Raw genomic sequence first — 24339 nt, 5'->3', positions numbered from 1 at the left:
ATAATCTGATTATTAATTAGGTTGTATCATTTTGTAGATTATTAATAGACAATTTTAAACAAGTTATAACACAGTTATCTGTTTATTAACGAGTTACTACCATTTACAAGTGGCGACAGGGAGTCTTATTGTAAAGAGGTACCCTCTGTTCTATCAAATAACCTTGTTGTCCTGCCCCCCCCCCCCCCCCCCCCCCCCCCAACATATTCATCCGAGCTGGTGTTCATCATGCAGTAAGTGTTTTGGACTGCAGAGGGAGCCTAAGTACAGAGAATGTCCATGCATTCTTAGGGACCGAGCTCCAGAATGCCCTAGGGAGCAGGTCCGGCGGGTCGCCCCGTGGAATTTAGTCGACGGTGGAAAAGAGAGATGCAGCCTCCTTGCGGGTCCCTGCATGCCCCGGATCTCACGGCATCCACCGGTAACAGGTGTAGGGAGACATTCCACCTTAAAAGTCAGATATTGTTTTTTTCTGCTTTTATATCTCCCGACATGAATGGGCTTCGCTTCTGTGAATGCACAATGGAAGTTTTCTAAGCCTTTTAAAAAACGTGTTTCTGTCTTGATTTGGCAAGGCCTCCCGACAGGCCCGCGTCTGTCGACTCATCCTGCGCTGTAACTGAACCTGCCTCTGGGGGAATTTCGGAAAACCTCCAATGTTTTCTGAAGTCTCGGGGTCCTTGCGTACACCCGGAGTGTCATGGTATCTCAGTGTCACATAGTGCAAGGAAGAGGAGCCATCAAAGAGCAGAAGATGGTACCAGTCTGTGCACATCTGGCTGTAGGACAGAGGGTGAGTGTGTCAGACTTCGATGAAAATGAATGAGAACACACAATTTAAACTAATAAGCATTCGTGTATTTGGTGACAGGGGTAACGAACATTATAGGGGGCTAAAGACCACCTGCCCTAGCAACTCCTCCACCCCCCCACGTTCCTTACCCACTGCTTTCCTTACCTTTTCTCTGCACCCCCCCCCACACACACACACACATCAGCAACAGTCAGAGGGACTACCCTACATACTTTACAGAGACCCGTATTCTATAGTGGAAACCCCGCTTGGTGAAATCAACCAAGTCGGACACCACCCTTGCAAATTCTCTAGATTCTCAAGATTCTGTCTTCAAAGTGCCAACCCTCGGAGGGATGATCCAGAATTTCTAGCTGCTCCTCTACACATCAGTGGCAGACTTGGGAGGGGGGGGAGTGATCCTTTCACAGGTAATACTGATTATAAGTGGGATTTGTGTCAGAAAAGGTGGAGTCCCGGCAGTATTGTAAGTGATGGATTGACAGCCTTTGCCAAGAAACAAACTTACTCCTTTAAGGTACCAACTTATAGCAAATCAAATATCAGAATCAAATTCAGAGGATGGTAAACCCTGGGTATATGTCTGAGGCGTGCACATCTTCCATTATTTGCCCTTTTCTCTCCTCCCATCTTCGGTCTTTTCTTCTTTTTAAGCGCCGTACGGATTAAGGCTGTCAGCCTTAGTAAGATGGATGAATACCATCATAGCAGATTTGACCAATACAGGTAGCCGAAGAGCAAAGAATGTAATTTCTGAACTTCTTGGTTACTGGGTGCACTGGGCGGATAATAGACATCCTGTACATATTAAATTCAAAGCACCGTGACTGACGGCACCTTCCCATTTGCGAATAATTTACCGTGACTTGTGTTTTTTCAGTTCACATTCTGCGTGTCTCCCAGCGTTCTGGGAAATTTGCAGCAGTCTCGGTTCTGGGAATGCCCGTTTTCCTGGCTGGTCGCAGCTCAAAAGATCCGCTGATGTTAAGCAGGTGTCTAAACTCTAGCCTTTTCAGTAAAGGCAATCGCTTCATCGGACTGATGGGCTTTCTCACCCTCAGGGGTGTAACAAATGCCCTTTGTTCTTCAGGGTGATGACAGGGCTACACCAGGCTTCTCGGACCCCCCCCCCCCCCCCCCCCCCCGGAGCCCGACTGCAGCTAGATACCCAGAAGTTAAAATGCTCCTCCAGATTTCACTTTATGCAAACCTTCATATTTCTTCATTCCTCTCGCCTGACTTTCTGGAGCATGTCAATTCAAAAACATCAAGCTTCACTGCACACTGTATGTGAATGGAATCAGCAGACAGCACACATAATCATTTATACATGCGAGTTAAAAAATCAAGGCCCAACCTGGGGCTTGGGGTGACAACTTACAGGAAATGAAACCACACAATATTTTACTACATTAGATTCTGACCAATTGAATGTGAATATCATCTGTGACCTGCATCTGGGACGTATCGGTCTGAACAAGTGGTTCCCCACATCAGTTTCAGCACAGCATTTCCACTATGCAGAAAAAACACATTCATTATCAGTGGATTTTTAAACAGAAGCAGGCTTTTAGTGGCTCGTTGTTGAAGTCAAACGTCTTTATCACTATTCCATAAACTGCATGATAAATGTTTAAAATTAAATATTTACTTTTGGATTAAGAACTTCACTCCACTGTCAAGATAAGATGTTTTATTCTTTAAAAAGACCATTGTGTAGACAGCTAGATTTTCAGACAAAGATTATAATCAGGGCATTGAAAGTTTCCCCTTGTACACTTTTGATTGTATCTCTGAATTCTGCCAATGTCAGTCTTACATAAGATGCACATTCAGTGTTGTGGTTTAAGAGGAGTTCATTAAGCTTACATATATCCAGGATACATTATAGTAGTATGTTTCAGGCTTTGAAAATGAAAGGAATATGTTAACTACTAAATAACTACTAAAAGTTGGAAATGTAAGCATTTTAAAACCGACAAACTCCTACGCTGATCCATGGTCACATTTCCCAGCCCCGATCCTAGAATTTACCTATAAAAATGGGTCTTGGGACTGCAACTGCTTAGCGCAAAACTAGTGAACACTCAACCAATTCAAAAGGCAAACCACAGATGCTTAATTTAAAATTCATTGGCACATCCAATCACATTAGTGTGATACACATTGATTGGTGTAAATTCCAGAATGTACTGCGTGCTTGATCATGGAGTTCATTTAAACCTATACTTGATATACGGTCAATTCTGAGCTGGTATGGTAAAGATTGGGTCGCAGTGCAAAAAGGGTTGAGAACCAGTGTTATAGAGAGATCGAAAGATGTGTTGTGAGCTGTTTATTATTGAATACAAAACCACAAAAACTAGAGATAAACACACTGGAGGTGAAACTCAAGCCCTCATCCCTGGTGGTGTGAGGCAGCCAGGCTACCCACTGAGCCAACATGCAGCCCAGAGCCACGATGTGAACGGTATGAAATTATAGGAGCCATTAGTGACAAAAGACAACTGAATCTGTCAAACAAACAGGGCAGAGAAACTTGTTTCCCCAACGTTATCTCAATGCCTTATATCATTTTATTTCTCTCTATCACATATAAGGTAACCTCTGGGATAAGGGGTCTTCATCTGGATATATGTGTACAACCAGCTGCCAAATTAAGGCCTTAACAGAAATTTTCTTGTATTTGGTGCTGGTCATGACTTTTTTGTACTCAGTGCACCTCCTGTCTTGCAATGTTTAGACTATTTTACCAACGTATATATTTATTATTTACTGAATATTCATGTACTCTATTTTCAATTTTACAGTATAAAAGGCGAAACTGTCTCCACCAATAAGGTGGATCGTAAGCCAACCAATCCTGACATCTGGTGGACAAAATGTGGAAATGCGAACGGCATCGTTTTGTGTCAAAAAAGTATCCGTGGAGTTTAGAAACGTACTGCAAAGATTTCTGTAAGGAACATTTGCTTCGTGTTTCCTACACAAACAAAATAATGTAAAAAAAAACGTTATAAGCTTATTATTAATAATAGCACATTTCCCGCACTAGCGAACGTCGCTATTTAGACCAATAGAAAACGCCTTTACGTTTTCTGACCAATCAGAGTGGACTCTCCGTGTGGGGTGAAAGGTCAGGGTTCGAGCCAGAGAGAACTTCCTATTGTCGTGCGCGCGGCGTGTAGCTGTCGGCTGATTTTCTCTAAGAAAGAAAAAGTTATAGATTTATACGCCTTGTAGAATTCCAGCACATCCAAATGGTAAGGAACACAATTCAGTAAACACCACGTGCGTAATCGATTATTTTAGCTGGCTCTCAAAGATGGCGGTTGAAGCGTTTTAGTATGACTGATTCATTCATTTTTTTCGCGGCCCATGTCCCGATGTATATATCCACTATTTTCCATTTACCGTTACGATGTGATTTAGCCATATTTGTATATGTTTACTGTTACGATCTCTTGACGTTTTTATACTCCGTCGTCTGGAAATTTAGTCAATCTTTCACCTGAGTTAGTGTTGTACGGTCGCTTGCTTGTTCGCTCGGTTTAGTAGAGGCTTTGTAGTTGCTTAGTATAATAATTACAATTTAATTGCTGCATATTCGATTTAGTATATAAATTTATATGAAAAATATATCAACTGTCTGACTTCTCATATTTATCAAGGGGATTTGTAGTTTACCATAATTAGCTACCATAGTTTTTTTGTTGTACTATACTAAACGATATGTCTTTTTTTTTAAGAGTTTACCTCTGAATCCTAAGCCTTTCCTCAACGGCTTAACCGGTAAGCCCGTGATGGTGAAACTGAAATGGGGAATGGAATACAAAGGATATCTAGTGTCCGTGGATGGATACATGAACATGCAGGTATAGACCAGCTACCATAGATGTTATTCTTTTTGAATATTTTTTTCATGTTTATATTTAAGTGTTTCCTATTATCTGTCCAAACCATTAATTTATAATTTGATTTTGGCAGTGTTTGCTTATAAATAGTTAGCCTGGATATCCTGAATGTGTTTTTCTTAACCAGTTTGCTACTTGGTATTTTATGATTGCATAGACATATGTACTACTGTCCACTTTGTGATTGATTTAATATTATTGACTTCCTAATGCTTTAGATCCACTTTTAGTAACGTTGATAACTATGTCCATTTAAAAACCTATCTGTATGGTTTCATGCAAAGTAAAACTGCTTCCTAGTTTGTGAATTGAGCCCTTTGAAGAGCTGTAGGGCTGTTTCTCCGGATAACGCCACTTGATTTGGATTCCAGCTGGCCAACACGGAGGAGTATGTGGATGGTGCTTTGGCTGGTCATTTAGGAGAGGTGCTCATAAGGTGAGTGTAACTGGGAGGTAAATGGAGAGACAGATGTCACTGAGTATATTTTTTCTCCAATAAGTTTGAAGGTTGCCTCCTCCCACCCACAAGGCACTGCAACAGATGTATACTTGGCCTTTAGTCATACAATGCTGCAGTATTCTTCCTTATTGAAAAAAAGTATGTATAAATGTAACTTAACGATTACTTTATTTTCCACAGATGCAATAATGTGTTGTATATAAGAGGTGTCGAGGAAGAGGAGGAAGATGGTGAAATGAGAGAGTGAAGGAGCGGTGTCCTTATCGTTCTTACCTGAATACATAGTTTGCAATTTTTTTATATAACTTGGCTGTGACAGGTGAACCATTTTTCTGTTTCTTTGTGTGTGTGACGGCAAATCAAGATTTTGATCTTTGCATTATTTTCTTACACAATGTTCTACCATTGTCCTCTTTTGGATGGAGAAATAAAATTGTGAATTGTCTTTTCATTTTTGACTCTTTTTTTGCTAATCTCAAGAGTTTGCTTAAGGCCGTGAGCCCAGAACACGATAAAAAGCTGTTACACTTAGGTTCACATGTAGTCTGATGGACCATCACCTTTCTCTTCATTTCCAAAGGCTTTGAACACCAAAACATCCTCCTGCCAATCTAGAAAAAGAAATCATTCTTGAAAAATCAGCTAACTGCCTCTTCTGTGTGTATATTTCATGCTTATCACCATGTATTATGTTAGTGTCTCTGATGTTAGTGTGTTGTTGCATATACACGAAACGTATGGTCTATGTTCATGGTTTATCCAGAAAATTAGGTGCAGCTGCTGGAGAGAATATCTCCAAGTAGCTCCTCTCTGACTCTTGTGAAAAAGAACCTAAACTATATATGTAAGTTGTAGATATCATTTGTAGGTCTAAGCTGGAACAGTCTAGGATTGTTCTGGAGGCAGGCAAAGAAATATAAATTTGACTTGTGGCATCGGACATCAAAAATGTCATGTCAGTGGGCATGTCTCTTCCTACTAATTCTTTTTCTTCAGATACTTGTTGCACTTCCAGGAGTGGACAGCAAATAAAATGTTCATACTAGCTCCCGCTGTCTGGTAGGGAGGTTTGGGCAGGTGGCTTGACCTCAGTTTGATCAGTATGTGCATGATGCTGATGTTGGAGTATAACTTAAATGGCATGAAGAGTTTTTCCTTGCCTCATTTCTGAGATGGGCCCTGTGACCCTACATAAGCCAAGTGGGTAGAGAAGATGGATGTATTTGGTGTGTTGGAAGGTCTGGCTGGAGCATGCAATCTGATCCTCCAGACTTGGTAAGGATGTTCAAACATCCTGGGCATCTGAAACGGGCTCCTCCAAGAGACCTATAGCAACACTGAAGGAGCTGCAGGAATTTCTGGCAAGTACTGGTGATGAACTACTTGTGACAACAATCTCCCATATTCTCCATATGTCTGGACTATGGGATTGGGCCACAAGACGGAAACCTTTTCTTACAAAGAAAAACATCCAGGCCTGGCCAAATTTAGCCAAAAATTGTATAAAGTCTCCCAAAAGCTTGTGGGAAAATATGTTGTGGTCTGATGAAACCAAAGTTGAACTTTTTGGCCGCAATCCCGAAAGGTATGTTTGGCCCAAAAACAACACTGCGTGTCACCAAAAGAACAGCATACCCATGGTGAAGCATGGTAGTGGCTGCATCATTCTTTGGGGTTGTGTTTCCTTCAGCTGGAACTGAGGTTTAGTCAAGGTGGAGTGAATTATGAACAGTTCCAAACACCAGTCAATTTCGGCCTAAAACCTTCTGGTGTTTGTTAGAAGAGCTGAAGAGGAATTTCGCCTTTCGGCATGACAATAACCCTTAGCATACATCCAAATCAACAAAATAATGGTTTACCCAGAAGAAAATAAGTCTTGGAATGACCAAGCCAGAGCCCAGACCTAAATCCAACTGAAAATCTGCGCGGTGACTAGAAGAAGGCTGTGCACAGGAGAGGCCCTTGCAATCTGACAGATCTGGAGTGATATTGCAAGTAAAAGTGGACAAATATTGCTAAGTCAAGACGTGGCGTGCTGATAAACTCCTACCCAAAAAGGCTCAATGCTGTAATCCAATCAATAGGTGCTTCAATAAAATACTAGTTTAAGGGGGTGTACACTTGTGCAACCAGCTTATTGTACGTTTTTAATTTTTTATATTTTCTCAACAGATTTGTTTGCTTTTCCATCGAATTGTACAGATTTTAGGTAACGTTAAAGGTGGGAAAAGTTTTTAAATAATTGATCGTATTCTCATTTTTCTCATCACAAAAACCTGGTAATTTTTACATCTTACGGGCAATTGTCTATATGGGGACGGGGGAACCACGTCGGTTTCTTTGTCTGGATGCGTTTCCTTCTGCATGACTTCTCATCTCTAATCCCTTTTCCGCTACATTTCTTCTGCTGGTGCCGCATTCACTAGAAACTCATATGTTCTATATTCCCATAGAATCTTCTCATAACTCAAAATTTCACTGTAGAGTAATGTTACAACTTCCGCAGTCCTCATTAAAATGCGTCTTTAATGCATGGCAGATCCAGGCGTTCAAACTGAAATTGTAGATTTTTTTTCGGTTCTCTGGACGTAGCTGAGGAGGGACGTACACAGGTTACCTACAACGCAGTAAAACAAGCATGTATTTATTTCAGTATTTAAGACTCTATTATACAGACATTGATTCTTAATACCGTTAGTGTTCATATTTTGTCGAAATATACATATAAATATGTTTATAATCAATCATATGGCACGAGTTTCATTGTAATGGTATTCCAGCTTTCACGGGCAATTCAGGATCGGTTTGCCCTACGAAACTCTTATAATGACGATGACCATAAGATGATGTTAGACATTATCCATACGATAGCGTAAACAATAAAATGTTTTATCCATTACATGGAATGTATGTGATCAAAAAAGCGCGAGGTCCCTTCGATAGCTCAGTTGGTAGAGCGGAGGACTGTAGAGGGTAAACACTGTAATCCTTAGGTCGCTGGTTCGAATCCGGCTCGAAGGACAAAGGTTTTATTTCTTTTTTTTTCCCTTCTATTTCACTTTTTTTTTTAATCGACGTTAATGCTTTATTATTAATCAGTATACCTTTACACATGCACGGCTTAAAATAAAACCATTACAAGAAATTGGATCTCTAGCGCCCCCTGGCTTCCTAAAGGACTAGCCAGAGCCCAGACCTAAATCCAACTGAAAATCTGCGAGGTGACTTGAAGAAGGCTGTGCACAGGAGAGGCCCTCGCAATCTGACAGATCTGGAGAAAACACCTAAACCTGTGAACAATTTCCCTCGTTAAAGATCCACGCTAGTATTTGCCTGTGAATTTGTAGCCTAGTGATGGGAAGTTCAGTTTAATTTACAGATCAGATTCTATGGGGTGGCCAATCTTATCCGCAATGGGCTGCTGTGTGTGCAGGTTTTTGCTGCAACTCCCTAATTAGGTCACTATTTAGAGGACTGACTGGCTGAAGAGTCCTCACACCTGGGTTTAAACAGCTGACCTAAAGGTTACCCCCAAAACCTGCACCGGCCCTTTGTGGATAAGATTGGCCACCCCTAGTTTAAATGAATAGAACGTTGGATTCAAAAAATAGGTTTCCTAGATTTACGTCTGTGGGGGCTTCAATGGAGCTGAAGCACTCAGTACGGCTGAGTGCTATGACCCCGTCACCGACCAGTGGAGCATGATTGCTCCCATGAGGACATCCCGGTATAGCGTTGGTGTCATTGCACACAATGGCGAAATCTATGCGGTGAGTCACTCCTTTGTTGTACCTTAAACCTTAGGTGTCAAGTCACATGTTTTACCTGTGAGATTCATTGTAATTAGCCTTTGTTGCGATGAGTGGAGTGCTATGATGCGGGGACAGGCTGGTGGTACTGTGCCCAGGACATGGGCTTATCCTGCAGCTCCCACAGCTACTGCATAGTGCCTGCACTCCCCAGCATCATACAGTGTACTTTGTGATCTCGAAATACTGTATCCCGTCATATTTGGCCATTCATAACTCTTAACAAAGCTAGATATGCCATGTTGATGCCGTGTTATGTGACATACTTAAACTTTTATACCTATTACATGCTGGTTCACACATGTTGGTGCCGTCCAGTACACGCCTCAAACTTAGACTGTACCCAGTAAATATATTGCTATATATGAAGTAATTCAATAAAAACAATAAAATAACTGTTGAATGTTAGCTTTATATCAGATAAAGGAAAAATGTTTCTATATTTATCAACGCACATTTCTCCAAGCCCTAAAACTAACCATAAATGGAAGTACATTTCTCTCTTAACTCTAAATGTCAGTTTGTTTTGTTTCCTCCAAGATGTTTGTATGACTCCTCTGGACCATTCGTATAAGTGCAGACTTTTTCTGGGTAAGTTTTTCTTTATAAACCCTAAAATCTTGACATAAATGTATGTACGAATGTTTCTCACCTTTTGTGTTCATGTGAACCCTTTATAAATGAGCCCTCTGGTTTCTTAGGCTTAAAATTCCAGAAGCAAGGAGTTCACGACTTTGTCAAGGTTGATGTTTTTTGCCTTTGTCATCTCCCAGGCGGGCAGTACAGACAGGTCCAAGTGCCTGCGGAGCGTGGAGGCCTATGACCCATTGACCAATCGCTGACATGCTGTGGTGCCCATGTACAACCGGCGCCGTAACTTTGGCATCGAGGTGGTTGATGATCAGATCTTCGTGGTGTGGTGGTTCTAACCCTATCATGGCCCCCCCACAGTAGAATGTTTTGATGCGGAGACAGGCAATTGGTACTGTGCCCAGGACATTGGCATATCTCACGCAATAGTATAGTCTAGTATTTTTTTCATTTTATAGTATTTTTATTACACTATTCTTTTACTTTGTAGCACTTTGAGATTGCTAAAATATAATGTGCAATACAAATAAAATTTATTATTATTATTATTATTATTATTATTAACCCTCCAATGCTCTGTAGTACCTGCACATCCGAGCATCATACATTATGCTGCCCCTCGTGAACCCCTGCTGGCCAATCAGGAGGGGAAAAATCCATCCACCAACAGCGTGCCCAATGCGTAACCTCTAAAACACCGCCAACTGCCCACGTATCCTACGCATCCATCCATCCTCTACCGCTTGTCCGAGTAAGTTCCGGGGGCAGTCATCTAAGCAGGGAAACCCAGACTTCCCTCTCCACGGCCACTTTGTCCAGCTCCTGCGGTGGAATCCCGAGGCATTCCCAGGCCAGCCGAGAGACATAGTCTCTCCAGTGTGGCCTCCTCCCAGTGGGACATGGCCGGAACGCCTCACCAGGGAGGCATGCCTCATCTGGCTCCTCTTGATGTGGAGGAGCTGCAGCTCTACTCTGAGTCTCTTCTGAATGACCGAGCTCCTTACCCCATCTCTAAGGGAGAGACGTGCATCGAGGTGACCCTGACTATATCTAGTCGGAACCTCACAACCTCGCGCACCAGTTCAGAGAGGTGACATTCCATGTCCCTAGAGCTAGCTTCTGCAGCCATGGATCAGTCAGCCAAGGTCCCCGCCTTCGGCCACTGCCCAGCTCACGCAGCACCCAACCCCTTTGGCCCCTTCTACAGGTGGTGAGCCCATTGGAGAGGGGACCCACATGCCTTCTTTGCGCTGTGCCCGACCAGGCCCCATGGGTGCAGGCCTGGCCATCAGGCACTTACCATCGAGCCCTGGCCTGGCTCCAGGGGGGCCCCCGGTGACCCGCGTCTGTGCGAGTGAAATCATGGATCCATCATGTTTCTCTTCATCAGGGGTCTAATGAGCCGCACTTCGTCTGGTTCCGCACCCAGGACCTGTTTGCCTTGGTTGAACCTACCAGGGACATTGTAGGGAAGGGTGAGAAACTCGGTCATTCAGGAGAGACTCAGAGTAGAACCGCTGCTCCTCCGCATCGAGAGGAGCCAGATGAGGCGGCTCAGGCATCTGCTCAAACTCATTTCCCGGGCATCTTAGCTCCTGGGATCCTTGAAACACGCAAACCCTTCCACTACGATAAGGTGTCGGCTCCAGGAGAGGACATATCCTACCCCTAAGATAAAATAAAAAAATCAAGACCTGAGCTATCCTGCATCTCTGTGTTTTTTTTTATTTACCTGTTTACATTTTTTAAAAGTTTTTTTAAGTAATTCAGTACAGCATCAAGGTGAGCCTGAAGCTTTTTCCCGGAAGCACAGGCTACAAGACAAGGCACAGGATGGATGGGTTACTAGTCCATTACGGGACAGTCACTCAAGCAAAGGGCAGATTAAAAACACACACAGCTGGGCATGGAATTCCAACTCTTACCCTGAAGGTGTGGGACTGTGGATGTTAATTCTGCTGACAGCATCAGTAGTAGCGTGGATGCTAAAGGTAAAATGTGGAAGCTTCTACGGAGCGCCGGTAGAAAGCCAGAGACGCACAGCAGCCAGAGTGCTTCTGCGGCATGATGAGTTCCAGATGGACACCGTGACACTGAGTCACATGAGCGAAAGAGGGAGACGGACAGACCAAGGGAGGGGAAGAGAAATGAGAAAACAGAGTGAGCGCCAGATAGCAGAACGGCGCCCGAACAGAGAGCCACAGATTATTGTTACGAGCACGTGATTCGCAGGACCTGGGCTCTGAGGTCTAGCCGTGTGCGGGATAGAGAGTCAGGCGCTCACTTCTGTCTGCAGGCTGACCATGATGGGCTGGAGGATGGTGATCGTTGCACTTCTATCGCACAATATCTACGCAAGTGATACTCAGTGCCATAAAAAAGGTAGGGGGACGTTTAAATAATAACGTTAAATAATAATGGTCATTGTTTTTTGTGTTTATTAGCAGTGAAGTCATTCCAGAAAAGTTAGGACTGGGAATGCTCTGAAGTAAACTTATTCATCTAAATGGCACAAGTAATATTTAATGTTCATGCACGGAGATGGTGTCCTATAATGACCTGAAACATATGCGCTCTTAATTCACTCTTGCCTGGAATTTGGAGCTATTCATGGGGCTGTCTGAAGGCGCCAAATGCACTCTTTGATTAATGGCAAGGCATTTAGGTCGGGGTGGGGGGTAATCAGGAGGTATTGAAGTAAGAGGCAGGACACCTGCTGTAAACACCATGCATGGTTAAACACAAATGATCCACAAACACTTTGCGTCTTTTGTTGCAGGAAGAATGTAGAATTATAAGGCAGGTTATTGATTATATTGATGTTATTTTGAGGTGATCAGATAAAGTCCCTGGTTAAATATTTCCTTCTGTGGACATACAACTAGTTTTTAAATAATGTTATATGTGACTTATTTTTTTCTAATACTTAGCATCGTGATAATATTAGTCTGATTTATTACAGTAGCAACAGAACATTAGGGAACCTGCGATATGCATGGCTATCTCTCAGATGTGACTGCGGTAGGAATAATGCTCACATTCCATAGGAAGAGTCCAGGAATTTCCAGAATGTGATGTGCGGCCAGATGGTGACTGACAGGAGAGGAAGTGTGAAGGGAAAGTCACAAAGCAAGTCCCTCCCAATCAAACAAAGAGCAGAAACACGCGGGTTCTTAACGACCCGGGCGGTGGGTCGCCAGGCTGCATCAGCCGTTGTAATGCTTGTTATTTTTGGCTTCTTGATGTCCTGAGGTCATTTCCAGTTCGCCGTGATAATTCTGTTCCATGATAAGCATTCTGTTCGAAAGCTTCATACCATCTGATACAATGATTACCATTAGTATATCCAGAGTTTTAAGATATTTTGCTGTAGAATTTTTTAAATAATGACCCCTGAAGTTGTAATTTTTCCAATTATGACACAATGAAAATCACAGCAATTCATCTGGTCAATGTCAGAACGTCTGTTCGAAAGCTTATTATCATCTGATATACCAACCATTATACCCACTGAAAAACACTGTGTGACAGGCCATATTCACAGCAATTAATCTAAGCAATGGCATCCAAAATGCAATCTGATCACAAACCGGATTCAGCCTCGAGTTATTTTTGGGTTATTCTTAGCCCGAAATGCAATATAGCGCCTCCTTGGCGAAAAAGTGCGTATTATGTTTTTAAGTTTGCTGTCCCATCTGTTGAGTTTCTGCCATAACAATCCAGTATTTCTCATAAATACTCCACACCCACTTGCGGTTGTTATCACAGACACTGAGAATTAAATAGCTCTGCTCGTTCAAGGCATAAACACTCTGAGTCCCTCAGGGACTCAGCCTGTGTGTTTTGATTTTTTTTCCTGTTTAAAATAAATCTTAGGTTTTCCTTTCACTTTCTCCTTCTCATCACGTTAGCAAATCGAACGCTAAACAATGTCATAGCCATTAAATTAACTCCACGTCGTTCTTGGCATGTGAGAAGAACAACACGACACTCTCTTTTTAGCATGTAATATTCATTTACATTTTAATCACAGTCTAATATCCTAAGATCCTGACCTGGAAAGGCTATTGGAAGATGTGTGATGATGTCTGGTTTTATTTCTGTTTGCCTTGCTGAAGTTTATCTTTCTTAAAAGGCAACATCAGCCAACCAGCCAGAACTAGATTCAGCTCCCCGTCATGGTTGAGAGGACATTTCAGCTGAAAATACTTGTATTGTTAACAAATTAGATAAGCCAGTCTGTGATTTTCAATTTCTTGAATTCAGGAATAGGCTATTAAACTTTTATTTTTATATTTAAATGTTCCCCAAAATTACTTGATGTTTGTCTCTCTTGCTTAATTTTGTTATTTGGTCTTAAAGACAGCTTAAATTGCATCCATCCATTCATCCAAATTTCCATCTTCCAGCTGATTTTCCAGTACAAGGCTGTCATGAAGCAGGGGACACCCTGGACAGGACGGCAGTCCATTGCAATGCACACACAATGTGTAAAAATTGCATTGTTCGTCTTTGGCGAGTCCTTGTTCCATTTCCTGTTTACTACATCTGGGATTGTTCTGACATAAGAAAAGGTCACCTCACCTGTTAAGTGTCAAGATGCTAATTAAAATACACCCCTAAACCCAAGTGGGTCGTTACCTGTGAGAATCCAGCACTTTTGCCCAGCCAATGTAATTGGCTCATTCCGTTGTATCCTGATTCCAATGCTGACATGTTGTTTTAGTTTAAACACTCTTCACAAAAACAAAGGGTCAAGCTGGATTCACAAGAATGTTTCTCTTTCCTTCATCCTTTTACGATTGCCAGACATTCCTCATTAGCTGCTCGCCACATATGTGGTTCACAGCTTCGAAATGCCCCCCCCCTCAACTATTGGTCTGTACCACCTTCACTCATGAAATGAAGCTATTCATTGGGTCTATGACTTTAGATTTTTCCCTGAGGCACATCTGTCTATATCCCACCAGAATTCACAATCATGTGATGTTGTAATTGACTGGTGCCAGACATTTTGCTGAATTATTCTCATTAGCATGAAAGTGAACTATGACACTAAACTCGATTTCCAACTGTCTTTCAGCTCTGTTCCCATCTAGCGTCAATCAAGATGCGACATCCACGGTCAACTCCTCTATTCTGAACTCCATAGCAGATGCCAACCTATTATTTGAGGTGAGATTATCAAGAACATTAATCATGGGGTTAGAAGAACATTGGAAGTTTTACTGCCTGTGTGTAGTCCCCTCTAATCAGTATGCTCAAAATACAAGCTTTAGAATCAGACTGAGCTGCTTCATCAGCCCGATCGATACTTATCAAATTTAAAGTGCTGGAGATCTGGGATTATTCCAAAGAAGCAATTTTTATAAAGTAGGGAGCATCATTTACAGTCACCAGTAGTAATTTCTTTAAGTGATACATTTGGAGTCTTATAATCAGCTATATGTGTTTTACTACAGCCTGTGGTCTATATGTTCAACAATTTTTGAATTAAAATTAAAAAGATAAGGTTGATGAATATTCTGTAATGTTAACACTGAAGCCAAAAGTTAAATGTGTACAAAAGGTGTCAAATGAACACTATCAAGTTTTTTCCAAACTTGTTTCCTTTTCTTCACTATATTCGACTATAATTACAGTTTGTTCCCTAATCCTACCAGTTGTGTAGGTACCATGTATTCACCAGTCCACTGCAGGTTGGCCTGTGATTGGTGCAAAGAGTCAAGCTACTTGAGACATTCAGAGCTGCTTACAGACCAGGAGCACTGTGGAGTGATTGTCTGTGCTGCATGCATGAGGACAGTAGACTCTGTGAGCAGAGAGTTTTTTGTCAGTTCTGCTCCTACTTTTCAGCATGTGCGTTTACACCCCAGGCTGGTAGAGGGCGCTATGTCCGCCTCTGTCATACGAACAATTCATAAAGAGCTCTTTGAGTCAAAGCTTCAATAATGGCAGGTTGTGTGATTTGATTGGTCACTAACCATGGGGAATTCAGCCTGTGCACTATGTCCCAGATCCTGCTGGAGGGAATGGAGGTGGGAGAGGAGTGCAAACCTTTCTGCGTGCAGGATGAAGAGCTGGCCTCCATGCGACTCACCCGCAGGCTGGAAGATGTCAGTAGGAACGTCCTGCCCACAAACCTACCCGATATTCAGCGCCTGACGTCCGCCCTGTCTCAGCTCCCTGGATCTCTCTGTAGGGTGGACTTTGAGCATGTTGTGCTGACCATGGTATATGTGGCCTACAGGATGACCGCCACCGCAGGCCACCAGAGGGATGCCTGGGCAGAGTCTTTCGTGAACCTCTATAAAACTGTGAAGAAAGATCTGAGGGGGGCTGCTTAGCACGCCTGAGCTTTACTGTTCACCATGCAGCACTGCATCCAGTAATTATGAGTTACAAGCACTTGCTTTGACCAGGCAAAAAAAACCCAGAAATGACTATATCAACAGGGTCGCGCTCAGCTTCACAGACGATCTTATCTCCGTGCCTGAAAAAACTCCACGCTCCTAATTTTATTTTGTAACGCTGTTTCCTCCTGGTCCAGCACGTGGCAAAACTAGTGCATTTTAAATTACAAACATCACAATGTCCATTAAGTATTAAAATGACAGACGCTGAAACATCACACAAAACATAAAGGGAATTTTAACTATTTTAATGATTAAAATATGGGTTTATTTAAACTTTTATGATCTGTTAGGTCATTCACTTAAAATGCAGAGAGTACATAAGAAGTTTGTGGACACCAAATAAAATTATTATTGGCCCCAAAAAGTCAAATGATAATAATGTGGTCTGACTCGTTTATTTTTTACTTTAAATTGAATTTTTGCATTAACATGCAGAAGGTCTTACATATATAAAATGAAACCAATCCGATGAAAAAAAATCTGTTTAGACAAAATTTAGATAAAGCAATAAGTAATAGATTAGCAAGGGGTATGTGTTAGAATTATGGACAGGAGAATGTGCAGGTCCACAATGACAGGTTCATGACTTTGTAAACACAGGTCAGGAGTCAGAGCAGTCACTGACAGCCACTTGCCTGGGTTTGTGTGAGACCAGGCTTTGTCACATCTTCTTTGTCTCCCAAGGGGCCCTGCTCCTGTCCAACTGGAGGGCAGAAAGGCAGGCACCACACCCAGGAGAACAACGAGAAACGGGAACTGAGGCCAAAGGGCAGATTGTACACCTCACTGGTCTCCGGCACGTCGTCTTCAATCTCGTGGTGTGCCTCGTTCCACGCTACAAGACCTCGCTCATGCTTGGACCCTAAGTAACCCAACGGGAATCATTGACTGCAGAAGTGGTATTACAATTTACCTTCTTGAATGTATTAAGGCTCACCTGGGATGGTGTTGTCCAGGACAAATCCAAAAAAGCCCCCAACAAACATACTGGTGGTCAGCAGTACCTGGAGAACCTGGTCCAGCTCATTGACTCCTGAGAGCAAAAGACAGAGGGTGTTTGCCAATATTTTTACTTGAAAAATCCCAGGATGTTGTTCTTGCCCCGTCCGAAATATCAAGTTTACGTCAGTTGCATCCTCGCCAAACGTGACCAATCCCATGATTCATTGCACCCCAAGTTCATTCTTGGGAGGGAATTTAGCAAAACTACTCTTGCCAAGACCACAAGTACAATCTTTGCATTCTTGATATTGAGAAACATCCAGAGGTTGGAGGCTCCTGAAACTCACCTTTCTGACCTGACCCCTCAGTAGAGAAGCTGTATTCTGCTTTACTACAGTGTTATGGTCCCTATCCTTCCTGATACCTGGTACACTGGTCGCTCATTTTGACCTTTCTTCTGGCTCCTACCTGTTGCTATGGAGGTTGGGTTCTTCAGTATCCAGTTAGGAATAACCAATCCAGTGAACACAGAAAACCCAAAAATGAAGATATTCCGCGAGGAATTCATATCCGCGTACTGAGGAAACAAAGGCATGAATAAGTTCAACTAACAAGTCTTCACACAAGCCCAGTAGCTCATTAACAATATAGCAAATATATCAATGCAACGCTTGTCATTATGTGCCACCGTAATGGTGAGAAAGGTACAAACTCCCTAACAATAAAAAGTGTAAAGATGCCCACAAAGTTTAAAGATCCACAGTGTTTTGTTGTTTTTATTTGTAATATCTTTATGTAATAATATTGAGATAATCTGACAGAATACCCTGATAGTCTGCTCCTACCTGCAGATTTGCAACTCCAGCCGCAGATATCACTCCAAACATCACCAGGAACATTCCTCCAATGACAGGTGTTGGGAGTGTGGTGAAGATGGCTCCAATTTTCCCAAACATCCCCATCAGAATCATCAGGACTCCGCTGGCCACAATCACCATGCGGCTACCCACCTGTGCATGGGGCCCAAGCCCTGGATTTTTCTTCTATCCCATGATGAAAATGGGGCACCAGGCCGCACCACCCCTCCCCCTGACTTACCTTGGTGATGCCCAGCGCGCCAACATTCTCACTGTAGGAAGTCGTCCCGTTACCTGTGCCCCAGGCCCCAGCCAGCAGACAGCCCACCCCCTCGATGCCTACTCCCCGATTGATGGCATGCCTAGGAGGAGGTGGGGCCCCCGACAGCCGGGCGCAGGCGTGGTAGTCACCCACGGACTCTACCATGGAGGATGTGACCCCTGCCAGGATTCCACAAACCCCTGCCAAGCTCACGGTGGGCATGCCCCATTGACCTGGGGAATAAACAACAGCAATGTAGCATTTTTGTTTTGCATGTTTAGCTGATCTCTGTTATCTTGGCAAAGGAACCCGAAAAACGATTCTTTCATGACCTTCGGCATTCCTTGAAAAGACCGACTAAGCATCTCACACAGATGCCTTGAAATACTGAATAAGACAAATCTAGGGATTTACTGACCCCCTTACCTGGGTAGGGGAACCTGAACCAGGGGGCTTGGGTGATGACGTCACCCTTAAGGTCTGTGCGGGCTTGGTATCCGTACTCCTTTGGATCCAAGGGCAGGATGTCGTAGATGGTCAAAAGGTAGCAGACCAACCAGGACAGCGTGATTCCCAGGAGCACCTGCAGTCCAAAAGGCAAAGACGAGGCACCTAGTTCACTGGCTTCTATAACCAATATAATTTCATTGGAACCTACCAGCTTTGGATTACACTTCCTATTTCCAGTCATGCACTCTCTCTTACCGAAAGCTAGGTGTTAGCACGTGTTAGCACATGTGTGCACATTCTCTGCAGTCTGGCTTACAGGTAAAATCTGAAATATGTACATCCTGGAGGAGTGGAACTTTCTGGTCTTGCTGTATGCAGGAACTGGGACGGTCATGTGACGGAGGTACTGGGAGAACATGACAATCAGAACGGTCGTCCTGCAGGAGGAATCGAAAAAGTATTTAGAAGATAGCAAGTGGCTCCTTTTACACAGTGTGTGCCACACCTGCATGTCTCTCGAGGCAGTGGAGGCAAACTCACATAGCTGCAACGCCCCAGTGATTCCCCGCGCTCATGCCAGCTGAGTCAAACAGGGACAACCCGATCAGGGAGATGGTGGGTGCAATAGTGAGCGGCCCAATGAACTTCATAAAGAACCCGATGAGGCCAGAGAAGCCTACCAGGATTTGGAAGCAGGAGCCCACCATGATGGAACCCTGCAGCTAAATACAGGCAGACAGCACGAGGTTTGAAACACTGACCCTCAGTGTAGGGAGGTATTGCATCATCAAATCACAGATTTTTTTTTGTCACCTTTTATCTGTAATAAAGACCATGATTTTGCAAAAAATGGCACATAAAAGAGAGATTTAGCATGTCGAGAATAACATATAATCATTGTCAGATGCTTTTGTCCAAAGTGATTTGCAATTAAATATATTCTATAAATGAAATAAGTAATGGAGTATTGACGCATATTTTGTGGATACAAGTAGCAGGAATGAGCTTCCTTTGCAGAGAGTCTGGGTCCAACCTTAGGGGGAGGGTGACAAGCTCAGGTATTTAGAAGGGGCACCCCAGCCATTCCATGTGTTTGTTAAGTTTCACAACCAGCTCACTTAATTAATCAATTAAAATAATTTAAAAAGTCAATGAGGTATGGATTAGTCCTAGGAGTGGTTGAGTTACATGGGCGTGTTGGACGGTTGCTGCAAATACTCCGGTGACTTTAGGGGAGGTTCTGAAATGGCTGACACACTTTGACTGAAGTAACGTCATATTTTTGCACCAATATGAAGATCATTTAAACATAATTTGTCTTTGACTGCGTCAGACTCTGCACAGTATGTACATGTAACTGGACCCTGGATATGAACTGTAATCTTGTATAAATCTGATGTTGTTCTTTGAGCAGCTGGCGGCGAATGATAATGAGAGTGTGTAAGGTGCATCCTGTATCTTAGGAGACTTCATTTGGAGACTAGATGGCTTCTGACCTCTCTCATGCGGCTTTGCCAGACCTCGATAAACACCGGCGAGGAAACGTTCACCAGAGAGGCGTTCTGTGTCCAGGTGGGACAGGTCCACTCGGGCATGGACAGCATGGCCAGGGACGGGGCCAGCAGGGTGAAGGTGCCCCCTTGCAGGATGGGCAGTCTGGGGAGACGGGGAGGGGGGGGGGGGGGGAGAAGAACCACCAAAGTCCACAAGGAGATACTGTCTTACTGAACGATAATAAGAGGAATGGTTTTCTCCAATGCAATGATGGCACCTTTGTGCTGTAGTTCAATCTTCATTTAAAACAGTTATCAAAAAAAAGGAATTAGTGCAAAAACCTGATTATCTACAAATGACTTCCAGACTGTTAAACAAAGAAAAGCAAACCCAGGGTCAAAGGGAGCGATTTGGAGGAATGTTAATTTACAGTGAGCTCCTCTCTAATCGGATGGAAATTCCAACCTAATCTTCCCGTTATGAATTCCTCTGCATTGTGGATAATTGGTATTGGTGGACAGGACTGTAAATCCTAATTGGCCTGGGCAACTGCTTTCTGAAGCAGATTAGAAGGAATGTTAATGCGCATTAAAATAAAATGTTCAAATGCTATAGGGGATCAGCAGCATCCTCAGGGGCTCAAGAAATCTGCAGCCCTTAATTTGATCTCAGGTTTCTGGGCCAATTACTGTGAGCCGCTTCCCAAGCCCCCCCCCCACCCCCCCACCATAAATGCACTTCCAGGATATCCCACCCACAGCATGGATGTCTCACCTGACCCCGAAAATGACCTGCAGCAGGGTGCAGAGCCCAGAGACAAAGAAGATGGTGCTGATGAGGTAGCTTTGGGTGAGCCCATCGTGCTGCAGGCACAGGGCCTGGGACAGAATGAGCGGGATGGCGATGAGGCCGCCAAAGGCCGTCAGGCAGTGCTGTATGTTTGGGGGGGGGATGGGGGGGGGGGGCACAAAATCAGCACATCCACAGACACGGAAGAACATTTATGTCCCTATAGAATCTGGAGTTTGTTAGGCCCAGATCAGAGGCATCTAGCAAGAAACCACAATGCTTATAGCTACTGGGATGGGCGTGGCCTGTAGAGTGGAGGAGGAGCTCCAAGACTTCATGTGTGACGCCCTGCCTTCCGAATGCATGTGTTTGGCCACATTTCTCCTCTTTTTCTGGGCTCGGAGCACAGAGAGAGAGAGAGGCCCTACCTGGACGCCCAGGACAATGCAGAGGTACCAAGGTGGGACGTCTGTGATGCAGTAGGCCAGCTTGCTCCTGCTTCCCTTCCCCAATAGGTCATCATCTTCTGGTCCTCCAGGCAGCTTGCAAAAATGCCCCTTGGTATCGATCTGCAGCAAAAGAAGCCTCTCACTATGTTTTTTTTTCTGAAAATCAGGTTCCTTTAACAGAAAAGCTGATTACTCTGCCTGAAAAGCATGTTTCTTCATGCAAAAAGCTGCTTACTTGATCTGAGTATGTTTGTACTGTATTATGTAAAATATTAAGGGGCTCCCTTATTAGTACAAACAATAGACAATGTACTTTGCATTCCTGATCAATCGACTAAAGCATGCATGCCTCCATCCATCCATCCATCCATCCATGCACCCATCTTGACCATTACTTATGCAGTATATTGGTCGCTCTACCGAAAAGACTGGATCAGGATCTCAGGGTCCATGGTGCAGGATTATGGGTAGATCTCTCTGTTCTGTAACTACTGTTGTAAAAACTGCATTGAAACACGCCTGTAGTACTTTTGTTTTGCTTGTCCTGAGCGTTTTTTTTTCCCCAAATAGTGACTCCTCAAAAAAGAATCTCCTTGGCATCGATCCATGGTCTTATCAGGAGAGACAGAGCAGCCATTTGGAGGAGGAAGAGAAAACACGCCCCGCACATGCTTTGGGGCGTCTTAAACAAACGATTAAATCTCAATAAAAATAACGATAAAAACCCCATTAAAGTTACTAATGCTGACTTTGGCCTCGAGCTGCTTAGTGTGAAATTTGTTTTTAAGTGCAGTATGCACATGAAAAACAGGCAATAAAAGTGAAAATCAGTGACTGATGATACTGACCAAAACATTGCTTTTCAGCTATATTTTATTGTAGCGTTTCTAAGGCAGCACACTGTTACTGTGGTTACAGGCACAGATTATAGACAGATGAATCTTGATAATTGACCTATTGCAAAATTAAGAGGATGAATATGACCGACAATACAGTGAGGGAAGATGCACAAGGCAGCTCGGAAAAAGAGACTCACAGAGACTGAAGTAAATGAGTTTCTGTTCGAAGCAATTTTCCTTGTTTGGAAAAACTTATAGTTCCGTTATACTGTTATATCCTGTTATACCTGAATACTGACAGGTCCTAGTTAACACCAACAAACCCCGACGCAACATCATTCTAACATTCCCTAATCACTTCCGTTGGAATGTTATGTTTAAATACTCACGTGAAACGTGTAGCTTTCCAGTCCGTTACTCTTCCTCTCGGTAGCCATGGGTGAGCATGAGGTTCAGGTAGCTTGGTGTCTGATGATTTACCGCTGGTGGTAGCAATGATTGAGTCCCGCAAGATCTTCATGTGAGCCCAATTACTTCACATCTACAACTGATTACAGACTCGTGTGGGAAGCCTGGGAGACTACCCCCCCCCCCCCCCCAACCTCATCTGCATAAATTGGACATGGAAAAACACGTGTCATGGGTGGGATTTTCTGTCCCCTACAGCTACACATACATCCATGTGACTGAGCGTTTTGTAGGCGACATTTTTTGTCTCTTCCACTCTATGGTGAAGAACCAGAATTACGAAGATGAGTAGTTACATGATTACATAGTTACATGATTTATGAGCATAAGGTCATGGGATTTTTATTTAGTTACGAAATTTACTGCAATCGGGACACTTTATTCGTCAGTCAAATTCAATGTCAGCTTAATTCTCTTGCTGTTGAGTAAATTACATTTTTTTAATGAAGTCTGGGGCACAACTAACACTTCATGCTTTAAAAATAGTGACTAAGTATGACTAAGTTTATAATTTGAATTGTATTTAATGTTTGCAGCCTGGCTGTGCAGTGGCCTGTCTGAGTATGAAGGATGTTGTGGGTTATTAGAAGAGCTGGTGAATGAAGGCAAACAGAAATATTGGAAATCTTGAAAAGAGAATGAAGTTTAAGAAGCAGCGGCTGTGTGTGTGATAAAGTGTCCCCACAATGTGATAAAAAAACGTCCAATTTTGACTTTGTGGGGACCATTTTTTTTGGTCCCCGCAAAGGGAAACTCAATTTTATAAAAATCTGACACTACAATCGAAAAACTAAAAACGCCATGCCAAAAGTATTGTACTTTGCCCATAGAGAGTCCCCATAAAGATATGAATATGTGGACTGTGTGTGTGCACAGTGTAACAGTCTGACTGGACATGCCCTCCCCTGCTGAACTCAGAACAGGCCCCTGTCACATGCTTTCTGTGTGAACAGAGTCCCTGTGCTGCTACTGAACCAGCTTAATGTGCTCCATGAAATGCGGGCACTTCTGGGTCATTCCCTCGCTCTGGCTGCTGTCAGCACCTGATATAATCCTTCAGGGCAGTAAGTGAGTTTATCTTTTGCTGTCGAAACAGGAAGGACAGGGCAACCGGAGATATATCGTCCGATGCTGACGCAGAGCTCAGTTAGCCTCGAGACTGGTCACATGAGGACAGGCTGACCATTTCCTGATTGCTATAAGTGACTGTAAATTTATGGTCTATAGCTGAGCCTTTCAAGTGAATAAATCAGTGGATTAATGGCTATCGTATGTATGTGAGTGGAGGGATGTACCGATCTAGTGCTGAGGAGAAGCAGGAAATTGGCATCACATGACAAGCGGCTCGAATTGGATTGTAAGGACTGTCATGAGTTCCCTGCTGGGAACTGAATCACTTTTTCTGGGTCAGCGCCTCTCATATATGCTTTATCCGTCGCCTTCAGTAGGCATTTGGGATTAAATACTCATTTTACTCCAAGACTTGCGCTCAGATGACTTGTGGTCACCATATTAATATGATTTCATTCCGGAGACACAACATGCCTGACTATTTACAAATCATATGCATACCAGATTGACAACTGACTTGAGTGAATTACGGACTTGGTTACTTCCAAAGCAATCTCATGGCATTTTTACAGACGATTCAGAGATATACCAGTCCCTTTCACTCATTTCTCAATATATGGGTATGCTATTGTGAAAAACTGCAGCGTGATACTTCACTGCTTCTCGTTCCCTCTATAGGACACCTCAGTCCTGCTTCTAAGAGGCTGATACGGA

The 24339-nt window shown here is 43.2% G+C and overlaps 3 protein-coding genes, 1 long non-coding RNA gene and 1 other non-coding gene across 6 annotated transcripts; 3 read left to right on the top strand and 2 right to left on the bottom strand.

The window, feature by feature from the left end:
- The first annotated feature begins 3923 nt into the window (after positions 1–3923).
- On the top strand, positions 3924–5629 carry snrpf (small nuclear ribonucleoprotein polypeptide F). The gene is made up of 4 exons (XM_049007039.1): positions 3924–4077; positions 4564–4689; positions 5100–5164; positions 5369–5629. Exons 1-4 carry the CDS (start codon positions 4075–4077, stop codon positions 5433–5435), a joined length of 261 nt encoding a protein of 86 aa, XP_048862996.1. The 5' UTR covers positions 3924–4074; the 3' UTR covers positions 5436–5629.
- A 1679-nt stretch (positions 5630–7308) lies between these two features.
- Positions 7309–11676, bottom strand: LOC125738247 (uncharacterized). Its single transcript, XR_007396769.1, has 3 exons — positions 11514–11676; positions 10889–11039; positions 7309–7805 (listed from the first exon to the last, which is right to left on the bottom strand). It is a non-coding gene; the product is annotated as an uncharacterized LOC125738247 (long non-coding RNA).
- trnay-gua (transfer RNA tyrosine (anticodon GUA)) lies at positions 8122–8209 on the top strand. Its single transcript is given in 2 exon segments — positions 8122–8158; positions 8174–8209. It is a non-coding gene; the product is annotated as a tRNA-Tyr (tRNA).
- Positions 11677–11702: 26 nt separating the features above from the next.
- On the top strand, positions 11703–17608 carry LOC125738245 (protein FAM180A-like). The gene is made up of 3 exons (XM_049007038.1): positions 11703–11970; positions 14672–14763; positions 15606–17608. Exons 1-3 carry the CDS (start codon positions 11892–11894, stop codon positions 15933–15935), a joined length of 501 nt encoding a protein of 166 aa, XP_048862995.1. The 5' UTR covers positions 11703–11891; the 3' UTR covers positions 15936–17608.
- On the bottom strand, positions 16622–22646 carry LOC125738243 (solute carrier family 23 member 1-like). 2 transcript variants are annotated; one of them, XM_049007027.1, is made up of 12 exons: positions 22476–22645; positions 21227–21367; positions 20784–20941; positions 20012–20171; positions 19056–19237; positions 18832–18952; positions 18492–18648; positions 18045–18298; positions 17792–17956; positions 17415–17523; positions 16942–17037; positions 16622–16866 (listed from the first exon to the last, which is right to left on the bottom strand). In XM_049007027.1, the coding sequence occupies exons 1-12, from the start codon at positions 22521–22523 to the stop codon at positions 16622–16624; spliced, it is 1836 nt and encodes a 611-aa protein (XP_048862984.1). In that variant the 5' UTR covers positions 22524–22645. The 2 variants fall into 2 exon arrangements, with proteins under 2 accessions (XP_048862984.1, XP_048862985.1); XM_049007028.1 differs by lacking the exon at positions 20784–20941 and having other exon boundaries at positions 22476–22646.
- Positions 22647–24339: the final 1693 nt, after the last annotated feature.

The sequence above is a fragment of the Brienomyrus brachyistius genome, chromosome 3 (assembly GCF_023856365.1).
Source record: "Brienomyrus brachyistius isolate T26 chromosome 3, BBRACH_0.4, whole genome shotgun sequence".
NCBI classification, from domain to species: Eukaryota; Metazoa; Chordata; class Actinopteri; order Osteoglossiformes; family Mormyridae; genus Brienomyrus; species Brienomyrus brachyistius.
Note: the sequence above shows the minus strand (reverse complement) of the source record. Positions and strands in the feature narration are given on the sequence as shown.

Coding starts and splice junctions, on each gene's coding strand:
- snrpf (XM_049007039.1), top strand. Junction 4,690..5,099: donor ATGGATACATGAACATGCAG/GTATAGACCAGC, acceptor TTTGGATTCCAG/CTGGCCAACACGGAGGAGTA. Junction 5,165..5,368: donor TTAGGAGAGGTGCTCATAAG/GTGAGTGTAACT, acceptor TATTTTCCACAG/ATGCAATAATGTGTTGTATA.
- LOC125738245 (XM_049007038.1), top strand. CDS start 11,892: ATGATGGGCTGGAGGATGGTGATCGTTGCACTTCTATCGCACAATATC. Junction 11,971..14,671: donor TACTCAGTGCCATAAAAAAG/GTAGGGGGACGT, acceptor ACTGTCTTTCAG/CTCTGTTCCCATCTAGCGTC. Junction 14,764..15,605: donor ATGCCAACCTATTATTTGAG/GTGAGATTATCA, acceptor ACTATGTCCCAG/ATCCTGCTGGAGGGAATGGA.
- LOC125738243 (XM_049007027.1), bottom strand. CDS start 22,523: ATGGCTACCGAGAGGAAGAGTAACGGACTGGAAAGCTACACGTTTCAC. Junction 18,299..18,491: donor GTTCAGGTTCCCCTACCCAG/GTAAGGGGGTCA, acceptor TTTATTCCCCAG/GTCAATGGGGCATGCCCACC. Junction 17,957..18,044: donor GCGCGCTGGGCATCACCAAG/GTAAGTCAGGGG, acceptor CCCCATGCACAG/GTGGGTAGCCGCATGGTGAT.